General features: G+C 35.1%; 1 protein-coding gene across 1 annotated transcript in view; it reads right to left on the bottom strand.

Moving 5' to 3' along the window:
• The window catches only part of DNAH8 (dynein axonemal heavy chain 8), a 148,333-nt gene extending 141,892 nt beyond the window's left edge, over nucleotides 1–6,441 (bottom strand). Inside the window, 4 exon segments of the mRNA XM_032217125.1 lie at nucleotides 1,724–1,900; nucleotides 2,779–2,942; nucleotides 5,284–5,473; nucleotides 6,022–6,441. Of these exon segments, the coding sequence (XP_032073016.1) occupies nucleotides 1,724–1,900; nucleotides 2,779–2,942; nucleotides 5,284–5,473; nucleotides 6,022–6,201 (711 nt within the window). The 5' untranslated portion in view covers nucleotides 6,202–6,441.
• Nucleotides 6,442–14,631: the final 8,190 nt, after the last annotated feature.

The raw sequence follows: 14,631 nt of genomic DNA, 5'->3' as shown, positions 1-14,631 counted from the left end.
GTATTTTTCCTGAAGGCCATCAGGGTCACAACCATGTATATCAGAGGTGAGGCATTAGAATGGTGCCATGACAGAGTAGTCATGCTGACTTTCAAATTGTTCTGAATGCTGAGGCAGCACAATACATTAGGACATTGCCTCACTATACTAATGCACTTATGTAGACTGAAAGGGAATACTTTCATACTGGGGAAATAGTACAGTATAACAATGCATTCATGCAATGCTATGCAACTAATTCAAGATTGTGGAAATGGAATAAAAAAATGGAAGGGCATCTGCTTACAATGTTGTCTGCTGAGAGCAGTAGTAACCCATTGGCTGTCTCTTCAAACCCAGAGGGACAAACTTGCAGCCCATGGGCCAAATGCGTTATATGCTGGCCCTGCCCCCCCCCCAGTTTAGCGAAGGTGGGAAAAGTACTAATATATCACATGACACCGCTGTGATGCCGCAAGTTTGACACCCCTGCTCTAGGCTCTAAAAACTGTTCTAATTCAGTCATCAAAAGTTGGACTTGGGATTTACAAAAAATGTCAATACTCATATCTGAGTAAAGTTGCCACAAGCTAGCTCCAATTTTCTGAATGTTAAATTAGAAGAAACCAATTGTCCCATATAATGGTAGTAATATCAAACAGTCAACCAAATCATATTGCTGTCAAATGCAATTCTGGCACTTAGAGAAATAGATGCATTACATCTAAGTGCTCGCCCACACACAGAGACCACAAGGCAATGAATTTAAGCCCAATTTTTTAAGAACCAGGGTTTTGTGCCAAATACTAAGCCATTCAACTCTACCCACTCCATATTTCCAAGCAGACATGTTAGATAACTAGATTTATTGTGGAGAATTGGAAGCTATCCAACCAATAGCCACCCTGTCTTGCGCTCTATGTATCTTAGAGGCCAGCTTTAAATTGTGGATCACTTTCTCCCAAAGTTTCTTTACTTGGCCTTGAAAGTACTGCCCTCTGTCCTTTATTTACAAAACAACTTTGATGTGAGAATCAGATCCCCATCTCACCCCTTGACCCTTACATATAGTTCAGGGCTGTCAAACTCTCGGGCCATGGGCTGGATTTGTCACATGCTGGCCACGCATGGTTTAGCAAAGGGGAGGAAAGTCCCAATACATCACGTGACACCGCCATGATGACATGATTTTGATGCCCCTGATCAACATCATAATTTATGTGTAATATCATTGGACTGATGTAATCATTTTAACTGATTAAATTAAAACAAATACTTCTTTTGAAATGCATGCTTATGAGAGTGTCACAATACTAATACATGTTAGCAATTAGAGCCACACCAGGCAGATATACAAGTTTATATTTACTAAATGGAAAAAGTATAATGCTTCAAACATGTGATAACATGTTTATGAAGTTAAAGAGGTACAGAGTCAAGCTTAACTCTTGATGATTGCATGCAATTTTCCTGGCAGAAATATGAATATATTTTAATTGATATTTTTTTACTTCCCAAGTTAGCCTAGTGTGATTTTGTAGTAGGCTCCCATCCAAGTTCAAGGCAGGCCCAACCTGTTTAACTTGTTGAGCTCATCCAGGGCTGCTTAGTTATTGCCTCTTACCACACATTTTCATTGAGATTATATTATTTTAAAAAGGGAATGGGGACATATTGAAATAGACTGTATATACTCATTAAAACCTCATTGTTTTTTTTAAAAAACCCAACAACTAAGAATTACCTTTATAATTTTGGAACGTGAAACATTGAGAACATTTATGACAGCTTTGCAAGGTTGTCCTTTAATCTGCTCAATAATAAAATTAAATTTGGCAGACATACGCTTCCAGTGCTCTAATTCGGTAAGTGGACCTGAGTCATCAGCTTCCTTTCTCATCTGTTCACTCTCAATCAAAACCTGCCAATGTTAAATTTGTATAAGATAAGTATCATGTCTGTGTTGCTATGTCACATTCAAGACTGTCACATGACATTTTGTTGCAATGGCATCTGCAGGCCATGCCTGCTTTCCTCAGAAAAAATTAAGGCTGGCATGCAGTACCATGTTCCAAGCTGCATTCCAAGATGCATTTAGGCAAAGGGTGAGGCTTGCATTGTTATGCTGTTTGCATCACTCTGATCCCTGTGCCTCCAGCACAGAAACCATTGTCTTCATCTTGCAACATAAGCTGCAGAGCACAAAAGTGTTTTTAGAAATCTCACAAGTGCTTCTGTTCACCACCACCTTCATCATCATCATGACCCTTACCTTCATCAGAGCTAATAGTTTGCTACTCTTTTAAGATATCCAAAATTAGCTCCTTGAAATCCCTATCTTAGGCTGACATCTTCAATTAATACTTAACTATCTGCTGAAATAATATTTAACTTGCTGAAATATAGTTGCACATCATTTAGGCTATTGGCTTTTACAGCAATTCCAAGAGCAAATGAGGTACCAACCTGTTTTGATCTGAAACAATAACTCATTATCTTCATTAAAAGGAAGCCACCTTCCTAAACCTTCAGGGTAAAATCACAGCACAAGCAAATGCTTGGCTAATCTAGAAAAGATTTTGCTTTAAAAAACATGTTTGGAATGTTGACACAAGCCAGTTTTCACCAGCTTCGAAGTATCAAGGTGTCCCTGTATTTTATAATGTGTTTGGCCACCACAGTGAACAGTTCTATGCTGAAAAATATGCCACAGAAATGCCTTCTTCCTTGTTCTTTTTTAAAAAACTATGCTTCTTATTCATACTCCTCTGCTTGTCTAGGGTACCAGAAGATGCTTACTTGCTCAATTTGCTTGTACCATATCATAAGTGCATCCTCCAATTGATGTATAATATCTGGATTGGCAGCTGCTGCTGTCACTTCCTCAAAAGACTGGAATTTGGAAAAGTCAATGCTATCTATTTTTTTCAGTTGAACAGTTCCCTGGATGCTCACTCTAGCACCTACAGTATGTATAATGAAAAAGAACATTTTCAGATTCTAGCATTTGTTTCCTGGGATGTTTCATTACAACAGTTTGTATTCTAGGGAACAACATGTAAGATGTCCTTTTTTTCAAGTTTTTGCACATTCTCAGGTGGTGCTGCATCTGGCAAACATTATGAATGAAAAGATTGAAAAAAAGAATCCTACCTCAAAGATACAAGTATATATAGACCACAGCTTGCCAGAATCTATGAAGCTAATTTGGGTGCTAAGATTCTGGTTTCACAGGATTGTAAGTGGAAGATTCCAGAAGCAGAAGAAATGGGATCCTCAGAGTAGCCTGAGAGGTAGTGTTACAGATCACAGAAGAGATAAAGTGACTTCTTTACAGGCGTTGTGAAGTCAGTAAGAAAATCAAAACTGGAGATCTCTAAGGGAGTGGGGGAGGTTGTCTCAAAAGCAGGAGTCAAGAAAGTACAAAATTTATGGAGCTGGGTATGCAAGTCTCAGACACAACAACACTACACACACACACACATGCTCAGGGTGAAAGGAAAGGAAGGGCTTAACCTGATGTATGGCTAGGAAAAAGAGAAAAGGGAAATGGTGAGTCTAGTAAGAGACAGCCTCAAGAAGTAAAGGGATAAACTTTTTAAATTAATGGGAGGAGAAGCAAAAGAGCAAAAGGGAGAAAGCATAAAGCGCTCTAATTCAATACACATATATAACTACTTAACACATTAAGTACTTAATATATTATGATATAAGTACAATAGCTTTGCTTAAAATCTAAGAAAATGAATAAACATACTGTTGTCAGGGAAAATCCAGAAGAGGAACTCACTGGGGAAGTTTTAACAATGCATTTCTCTTATTAAACAAATTGTCATAGGAATGTGATATACAGGGATAAATGATTTCTGTAGACTTGACAATGAAAGTACATATAACACAAATGTGAATTTCTTTAGATTACCTCTCTGCAATCTTTAGGAATGGCCTTGAAGACCAGTCACTTGGTTAAATGCACACAATCAAGTGCACTTTTTGATTTGTGGAAATTATCCTCACTTGTAATCTTCCCCTGAACTAAAATGCTCTGACAATCCACTGCTTTCTTTTTTTTATTTTGCAATGTGTTTTTATTTTAAAACATAAAAAAACAACATTAAAAAGTTCTCATCTATTACATACAGCATGTCGTTTAGTTACAAGTGTTTTGCATCCATATTCTCAATTACATTTACAATCACAGATTTTTCATCTAATATAACTAGATACCTCACTTTCCTTGTACAGTGTATATTCAATTACAATTAATATATTTTTCCCAATAAACCTAATTCCCTTACATTCTTGATTGTCTGTTTAATAACAATATACCTTTATATAATCATATATCCAGATATGAAAAAAAATTACCAACCATTTATATTTATATATCACTGTTTTCAATTATGTATAATCCCACCTATCAACTATCGAGTATGCTTAGGTTCATTATTGTCCTTGTACATCATACATTCAAACAAAGATGTTATTCCTTCATTTTTCAACAAGGTATTCTAAATAGTCACTTCATATATATACACAAATTTTTAATTACTTCCTTATTAAAATTATTTATCAACAAGATATCTTTATAATATATATACTTAGAGTTATACATTATATCACCAATCCTCTATCAAGTATACATAAATTCATTGTTATCCTTATCCATTTTAAAACAAAAGCTCTAAAGTATTCAATTCATACATACATACATACATACATACATACATACATACATACATATATATATATATATATATATATTTCATTGTATCATTGTTAGTTTGTTGTTAGTCTATTTCACAGCATAATTATATTATCACTTAAATCCACTGCTTTCTTTTGATCATATGATACTAGCTCATTCCAGTTTTTAATTTTAGTCAGTCTTATGATGACTTTTCATATACTTTCATATACTATAAAACAAACAGCTTTTCATATTTGAAGCAGGAGAACTATAATGTGTAAACTTTACAGTATTGTGTTCTTCCCAACTCTACTTGGGGGAATACATTTAATATGATCAGACAATGTTTTAATGATTTTTACTGGATTCCCAGAAAAATGCCTGTATTTTAAGAGGGACAGAAAAAGTATGCTATTGATTAGCCAATCAAGTCTTCCAGCTTTTCTTTTCTATCCGTATCAGCAGTTCTTTTGGCTAGCCAGGATAAGAATAAGAATCAGGATATAATATGTCCCAACCAGATATTAGACAGTACATCAAGTTAGCAATTATTTAAAAAAGCAAAATGGAAGGCTCAGCTTATTTGTCTATTTGTTTGATCTATTTGATCTTACCATCCAAAAATGCCAAATATCTGTTCAAGGTTTCAATGAAATTTTGTTTCTCAAGTTCTCCTTGCTTGGTCTGATTTAAAGCACCCCAATTGCTTGTGGCAAGAATGGCAGGCAGAAAAACTGTTACCAAGCAATTTTTGATGGCAATCAAAAGACCTTCACTTCCATCCAATGATGAATAATATATGTCCTAAACAGGGAAGATTAAAATACTATGATTATTAGATGTGGAAAGAATCAAAAAGCTATTATGTAATAATAGTTGACATTTCAAAATAAATATAATAACTCTCACTTTAAAAAATGTTTTATGTTGCAATGAGAAGAATTTTTTTCCTTGTATTTCATACTGCCTAAATTATGAAGAATCTTATAGTTGTTCTGTTCATATATGCTACTAACAATAAGGCAACAAATCACATTATGGCTTTTTGTACTTTGTAAACCCAGACACTGTAACATTACATCCAACCACTGGTACCTATAGTATGTGTTGGGGGTTCAAATGCGGAAGTGTGTGTTGCAATGTCATAATGCAATCTATGTGGCTTGAATGTTTACATCTGACATTAAGCCCAAGTACAAAAAAGTGGTGCTTATGTGGTTCAAACCAAATAACTATGCACGCAACAAGAATTAAGACTCTTTATAATTTATGGGCCTTATTTCTATTATTGTCCTTAAATTTGATGATCTTTTTTGAGGAGAGGCAATAATGAGAAAGATGATAAAAAATACCTCATTCATTGTCTTAATATTCACAGGGACGTCATTTCTAGCACGTACAAAAAATAAGCACTGTCCTTTGAATTTGTCATGAGATTCGTGCACATACAATTTCATCATTTTAGTTCCTTTCAGAATACCTGGAATTGCTCTCCCACACTCTGAAAATGAAAAAAAAAGAACAAACATCATTTTATCTTTTTAAAATTGATTTTATTATAATTTCCTCAATTGTTGTGAGTTGCCCAGAGTTATTGAGAGTCAGGCAGTTGAATATGTTGTTATTGTTATTACTGATGTTGTTAAGCTACAGTAAGTTTACCTGCTGTTTGGAATTACTTTGGCACTTCCTTTGATTAGTGTGTCAAACTTCTCCTAGCTATCTTTTCATCAAGTCACTGCTATGTAATAAATACACTAGTTTATGCAAAAGAAATACAGAGGTACAGCAGCAGTGCATGCACCCTTCGAAGAACTGAGGGATGAGGTTGGAGACAGTTTCTTTTGGACAAAAATCTCAGCTAAAAGTCAACACCAACTTGTCTATCAATCAAAATGTACAGGTCCTTGGCTTGTCCAATTTACCCTCAATCTATAATTTAAATTTGTCCTATGCTGACCTATCATGTACTACAAAACAATTGACTGTTCCTACTTGATATTACTGAGCAATAACAACACATGTATTTTCTAAAATATAGAATATAAAACTTTGAAAAATTAATTCATGGAAAACATACTAATGCTATACCTCATATAATTCAGGTTATATTTAAATTCCTCCATGTCACCTCTAAAATTAATATTGAACATGAGTTTCCAAGCCATTATTTAGAAAACACAACATTATTATTAGCATTAGATTGTTCCATGCTATGTAGCATATCGGGCAGCAGAAAATACAACAGTGATAAAATCCAATTTGTATAAATTCTTTATTATTCTACACGATTGGCTCTTTTTTGTATGCATGTTATTAATACTTCAAACCCAAACAATTTACTTTTCTCTGACGTAGATAAAATCATTTTGAACATTTACCTATGCCAGGAGCTTCACCCTCTTGATAGATAAACTTCAGTGTTCTGTTTCCGTCTTTGGCAAAAAACATATCAAATGCTTGTAACTGTTAAACAAAAGGAAAGATATGATATAACTTCATCATTTTGCCAAATCACCAGTTTATTTATTTCTTTAAAAATTCCCTAAGGAAGTAATAGTTGACAAATATTAAAGTAAAACAAGATGACAACTCTCTGTGTTGACATTCCATGCAGAGCAGTGGTGAAGCCGGATCTCAGATTACAGTAGCTGGGTTGAAATGAATGAAGCTATTAGATAACATGATTTATGACAGGCTGAAGGGAGGACAGAAACATGGGCAAAGTTCAAAAGCAGATAAAAAAGGCAAAAAAGATGGCTGCGAATAAGAAATACCTAATGAAGAATGCCTAATGAAGCTGTTAATAAATCACTGTATTACAATATTGGGTCACTTATTATGAAGCAGGCATTGTTAGGGTACTTTACACAATGCCTTTAAGGTGTTTTCAGTTGTCATTATGTTGTTATGTGTAAGATTCCCTTCTAGCTTGATTAGGAAGAAAATAGAGAGAGGGACCTACCTGGCAAAGACCAGGAATTCCAAAACTCCTGAGGACAGCTACATTAATAAATCCTATCTGCCTTTTATTTCCCCAAATTAAATTAAAAAGTCATTATTTGGACAGGAAAAAACTAGAACTGAAACCTTGGAATACTGAATACCTGTGATGGATAGTATAAAATTGCACATGATGATCAAAGAAGAGTGTATAATTTATTTAATTTATGTTTAATTAATTTATTATATATATTCCTATAGTAGACTGGCCAAATCAGAATAAGGATGGATTCCTGAATTTATTTATTGTTACGTAGAAGGCATTTCAGAAAGTATTTGTATTCTTTATATTGTGACTCTTTGGTCTGATTATCTGAATCTCTCTGCCGTTCATTCCATACTGTGTGACTATGTGTGCATAAATCTATGTGTATATAAGGGTCATAACAGAATGCACATTTCATTAGAATAGAAATCAATATGCATGTTGTTCATATGTAAGGTTATTCAGATGCTTATCTGGATTTACACATTGAATTTAATCATAACTCATATTTTGGTGATTTTGATGCTGAAAATCTCAGCATAGATTGTATTGTGATGATATTAGTTATCTATTAGAGGGTGAAAAGCATAATGAATACTTAAATACTTAATAATTAAAAATGTTACTTGTAAAACAAACGTAAAGTAAACTCACTGTTGGGCCATCCAGGATTAATTCTTCTACTGTTCCAATGTCTAATCCAAGTTGGTCAGATAAAATTTCAAAGATATATTTATATGCAGCATTAACTTTCATTTTTCTGCCTTCTCTTGCTTCTTTGTATCGTGCCTAGTTGGAAAAAATGAGGAAAAAAATATGCAACAGTTGTATGTTTACTGTTCATTGTTTCTGTGCTACTCATATTCTATTTCAAATATATTAAACTATATGAAACTAAATAATGAGCAATGTTCAACCAATTTATCTCTATATCGGTTTCTCTTGCTTTTCTTTATTATTTCTCTTCTGTTGTTTTTTTATTTTAAAGTTTTTTATTTATTTTTGTTACATAATAAAAATTCTTTTGTGAACAGAGTGTTGTCCGAATTCCCCCTTTAACATTCCCGCCAAGAGACATAATTCATTTTACATTATATTCCCATTATTTCCAATTTACTATTTCCCCAGCCATTTATCGCCGGGGTGCTTCTGGGTTCCCTCTTCTGTTGTTTTCTAACAGTTCCTTGAGGTAGGAATTCTTTAAATACTTACACAATAACAAAAACATAGAAATGCATACATATTATTTCAAGTCTTAGAAATGAAAATGTATATATGCAAAATGTTGATCTGAAACAAAAAAAATCAACTCAATACATGGTTAGAGTTACAACTGATCCTGATATGTTTTTGAATTTATTCAGCTAATGTACCAGTTTTGAAAGAAAGAAAGAAAGTAGATTAAAGGAAGGAAGGAAGGAAGGAAGGAAGGAAGGAAGGAAGGAAGGAAGGAAGGAGCGAGCCTCATTCTTGAATTATTACAATAATTCATTATGGAACTAATAAAAATGGCGAGACAGTGAGCCTTATTTATTTTTGCATTTAGTCAATCAAAATATTTTGCATACATCAAACATTGACTTCAAAATAATTCTTTTTAGATTAAACCTCAAATGAACATGTTTTCTCTAAAAACAACAACAAATCAGTGGTGAACAAACTTTTAAAAAGAGAGGAAAAAAGAATGCAAAACAACAAATGAATTACAATGAAAAGTTATTTATTTTCAAAAGTACCACACTGTAAATCATAATGTGATCTTTCAACGTATGAGTAACAAAAATAATCCATCAGTTCTTCTGAGAAAAAAAATCCTGGCCATTAAAAAAAAAACAATCAATGGCTTGGTTCCAAGAAGTGGTGCAGAGACATTGGTGCCCCAGAACATAGTTCTTTTATCAAAATGAGTGTTGTGCTGTAGGCCTGACCCTTTTAGAAGTGTGTGAGATAGCATGACATATAGAAAAAAGGTGGAGTTTGCATTGCAATGGTAGAACATGCTTTCTCATTCTGTTATATTCCAATCCCCCTGCCACCCTCCATGGCTGCTGCTGTACAGTTTCCATCAGAATCAGTTGGGACAGTTGTCCCAGATAGTAAAGGTTTCTGTCAAGAACCCTGGTATAAAATCCCCAACTATTTTAACTGATATTTGCTTTCCAGTACTTTGGAAAATGTAAATAGAAATGTGATGCACAGTTGCCACTACATTGCAACATCTTCCCTGCTCAGTCCTTGGAATTATCAATTTGACAAAATACAATGCCCTCCTAAATTCATTCATGAATCACAACTCTCTATTCTGTTCTTTTTGCAAATATCTAATGGACCACTATATAATAATCCTTGTGGATCCAGGAATATATGCTTTGCCCTTCTTAATTATATTCTAGATATTTTGGCCAGTTCCACGTTTGATGTTAATCAAATCAAAGGATCTGAACAACATATTATTAAGGTGACCAGATTTTCAGATTGGTAAAGAGGGACACCTTTGACCGGGGGGGGGAGGGGGGGGGGCTTTATTAAAAATTTTATACGGAGCAACAAAAATTTTCATATATAAATTGTAACTGTTGCCAAACATCAAAATTTTGATCATGTGACCATGAGGATGCTGCAACGGTCGCTAAGTGTGAAAATGGTAGCTAAGTGTGAAAAATGGTCATCAGTCACTTTTTTCAATGCCATTGTAACTGTGGTCACTATACCACCTTTCTTGCCACAGTTCTTAAGTGAATAACTGCCGCTTATAAGTTAGTAACATAAGTGAATCTGGTTTCCTCATTTGACTTTGTCAAAAGGTCACAAAAGGCAATTACATGACCCCATGACACTGAAGCCATCATAAATATGAATCTGTTGCCAAACATCAAAATTTTGATCGCGTGGCCATGAGGATGCTGCAATGGTCGCTAAGTGTGAAAATGGTCACTAAGTGTGAAAAATTGTCATCAGTCACTTTTTTCAATGCCATTGTAACTTTGGTCACTATACCACCTTTCTTGCCACAGTTCTTAAGTGAATAACTGCAGCTGGTATTTTGTATTTTGGATAGAATCTTTTTTTAAATAGTCTAAGACAATTTAAAAAAAGAATCCACACAGAATAAATTGAAGCAAAACATTTCAAATTATTCCACACAGAATAAATTGAAGTAAAACTATTTTAAAAAATTCTATGCACAATATATTTCAAAGTATTGTGCATAGAATTTTTAAAAATGGTTTCACTTCAATTTATTTTGGATAGAATATTTTTTTAAATAGTCTAAGACAATTTAAAAAAAGAATCCACACAGAATAAAACTATTTTAAAAAATCCTATGCACAATAAATAAAATATTATTTTAAAATACATTAAAAAATAAAAGAAAAAACCCAGCTCACTTACCAGCAGGCAGGCACTCCAAGTCAATCCAGAATGATGTAGATGTTAATACAAAGAACTGAGCAAATTAAAATGGTGAAAATGGTCCCAGGGAAATATTTATCAAAGAAAAATATTTCACCATTTTCTCCACACGAGCCAACCTCCAACCTCCGTGCCCCTCCCCTCCGGGAAATCCAGGAAGGAACTCTCGCTACTTCTCTAGCCAAACTATTTCCTGGAGCTCAATGGTACTGGGTCATCTTTTCTTATAAAAGTAAGTAAAATGGGCGGGGGAGGGGTCCGTTTTCTTGCTTTAACATTTTATCTTCAATGAAAGTACTGAGACATAGATAGAGGTTAGACAGAGTGTCTTTTGTCTTGCCCCGGTTAGGATTTCTTAAGCAAATCCACTGGGCTTTCAACATGAAGCCAGAAAATCGGGACTTTTTAAAAACGCCCTGGGACACGGGACAAATTGTTATAAATCGTGACTGTCCCGCCAAAATCGGGACGTCTGGTCACCTTACATATTATCCTAACTGTGCTCCTCAGGTTATTAGGGTTATTGTCATGGCAACAATTTATGAGATTTGTACTTTTACCCACATGACTGCCTCAAATTATACAGTAATATGTAATGCAGAAAAATATTAACTGAGAACAAAGAGCGTCAAATAGTTGGATCAAGAGGCAGAAATCAAGCCTAATTTTGGAGAGTTTAAAAGTTATTACTGTGTGCATCATGATTACAAACCTGTTTTTCTTTCAGAGTTTCCTGCAGTGACTGAACTCCGCTGTTACTTCGGCGAAATTTAGATGCTCTACGGGTTGCAGTTTCTCCGCTTGTACGAACAGGGGGTTTCAAATGAGAACGGTCGGCTAACTCTGCATCTTTCTGTTTTGAGACAGGCTCGTCCTCAGGGGGTTCAGGAGTAGGCTCTATAATCTCTGGTGGAGGAGGCTGGTTTTCCGCTTGAGCAGCAGGCTCATCCTGATCAGGGTCTGGATTACTATCCGCTGCATTCTCCATTTTTATTCCTGTTGTTTATAAATAAGACTTTTTGTAATTCTTGCAAAGTGGTAGTTTAGAATAGAAGAGGCCAAACGTCTTAAAGTGTGTATCCCTTCCAAAGAATTATATCTTATATCTAAACCTAAATTTTTCAAATTCACCTCTAGGCATCTACCTTAGTGTTCTCAAATGAACAGTTCTCAGACCTGCTCCTTGACCCATCTTGTTTTTTACTCAGTAGCCATCTGAGGAAAGGGACTGAGGGAGAAAAATGAAGGACTGATAGAGAAAGAAAGGAACACTTTGAGCCCCCTTCATTTGTATCTGGTCCTGAACATAAGAGCCTTGGTGGGCATACTGGTTAGAATGCACTACTGCAAGCTAACTCTGTCCACAGCCAGGAGTTTGATCCTGACTGGCTCAAGGTTGGCTCAGCCTACCATCCTTCTGAGGTCAGTAAAATGAGAATTCAGATTGTTGGGGGTAATATACTAATTCTGTAAACTTTTATAATGCATTAAGAAGCAACATATAAGTGCTATTATGCAGCTCTGAAAAAAATTCCCTTTGGAACAATGCTTCTCTCCGGAATAAAGAGTTTCTGCTAGAATGGCATAAAAATGTTCAAGGACTGTTTTATTCTTTTGTATTGATGTTGGGTGAGAAGACAATACTAAAGCCTCTCACATCAGGAAAATATTTCCTGTCATCTGACAGAATGCACTTTCTTGACACCTGCTGCAATGCAGTGGCACCATTTCGCAAAAAAGCCACATAAAAATGAAACTTTAAGCAATCTTGAGAATAAACCACTTTTCAGATCTTCCACCACATAGCTAGGAAAAATGCCTGGTTCACATTGCTTTTTCTGCAGAACAGCACCTATTTCTTCCCAAAAATATTTCTTGGAAGCTCAGGCCATGAGGGTACTGCAATCAAAAGGTATAATAAAATAACAGTGTCTGGAATAATCGATTTTAGTAGATACTGGTGTATCAGAGTATCAGTTCTATAGTTCAGCCATGAACTACAAATACTCTTTTCTATTAGAGTATCAAGTATGCCTGAATAACTAAGATATTCTTTTGAACACCTCCCTTTTTAGGTTCTTGGTTTTTCTGTTTTTTTCTTTTAGAAAATAAGCAGTCCCTTTATAGGTAAAAACAAGGACATTCAATTGGACTGGAAGCCTACTGGCAGTTACTGTAAACTGGTGTTCCTCTGCTAAACCTATTCCTTCTGTTCAGCATGAGTGACACTGAATTTTGTGACCAGTTATATGCCAAGGGCTACCTGTGCATGTTTTTATTTTATACTAGCTGATAACTCAGCGTTGCCCCGGTATTTACTTATCGGGAAAAAATTTCTGGAGCAAATGCAATTTCTAATGTTGGATTTTCCCCCTTACCAAAGGGAGCTCCCTAATGGAGTACTGTGAAGCTGTTACCATGGCAATTGTACTGTACATTTATGGCAGTACAGTAGAAGCCATTTTAAGGCACAACAGGTTGTATCTTAACAAAACACACACATATATGATATGTATGTGCTGGAAGCTTGTTAGCAAAGACAAGGAGATATGAAGATGATGATGAATGAATGATGTAAATTAGTTTTAGTTATATTCCCTTTTCTTTCTCTGATCTCATGTCTTTAATTTTGTTTATTTTCTATTACTTGCTTTTTGCTCTTGGCAAAATGTGGCTTACCCCTATATGGAGTAGGATAATGGGTATGTAGCAAATAATTTGTATTTCATGCTGATTTCTTCTATATTTGACCAACTGAGTTATTTCAAAATTAGAATATTGAAAAGAAATAAACAAATATTTGTTTTAAATAAAATCTATTTAAAATAGTTCTTTTCTTCTTGTAATGTTTAAGATGAGATGATCCTTCATATACTGGAAGATAGGAAATTAATCATGTAATTATTACTGCTATCTTTAAAGAGCAGCACAACAGGCTCTTGGTAGAATAAGAGGGCAAAGAGTTTTTGTCTAAATGAACCAACTTTCCTTATCTTTTTCTCAAATAAAACTCAAGCCAAAATTCTTTCTTCACTGACCTTGTTCAAAAGATGCAAGAAAACGGGCAGACCTCTAGGAAGTTAACTTCATCCACTGAGTGTTAAGCAGTTTCCCTCTTGAGCTCAAAAGAAAATGAAGTCTAATAAAGATGGGCGGAAGAATTCAGAGAAAGCACATTGGCAACAAAGCTTCCAAAGGCTTCAAGTACTAAGCTGGGACTATACGTGGAAGGACATGGAACCTTTAAGCTGTGCAAGGGCCACACTGGCAGTTGAGTGCAGAATCTATCAATCTAATAATGGGATGGAATCAAAATGCAGCATTACTGCCCAGCAGTCTGAACAGAGGTGGTATTCAGCTGATTCTCTCTGGTTCGGGTGAACCGGTAGTGGAGGCTGCGGGAGGCTTTGCCCATCTACCCCTGACATCATGTGCGAACACTGTGCATGCGCAAGAGGCACACACTCACATTTGCAAACTGGTAGGGAAGGTAAGTGAATCCCACCGCTGAGTAGGAATATCTCATAGATATTGTGCCATTGCTGAAAGAGATGGTTCC

The sequence above is a fragment of the Thamnophis elegans genome, chromosome 4 (assembly GCF_009769535.1).
Source record: "Thamnophis elegans isolate rThaEle1 chromosome 4, rThaEle1.pri, whole genome shotgun sequence".
NCBI classification, from domain to species: Eukaryota; Metazoa; Chordata; class Lepidosauria; order Squamata; family Colubridae; genus Thamnophis; species Thamnophis elegans.
The sequence above is the reverse complement of the archived record's forward strand: the minus strand, read 5'-3'. Positions and strand labels throughout refer to the sequence as shown.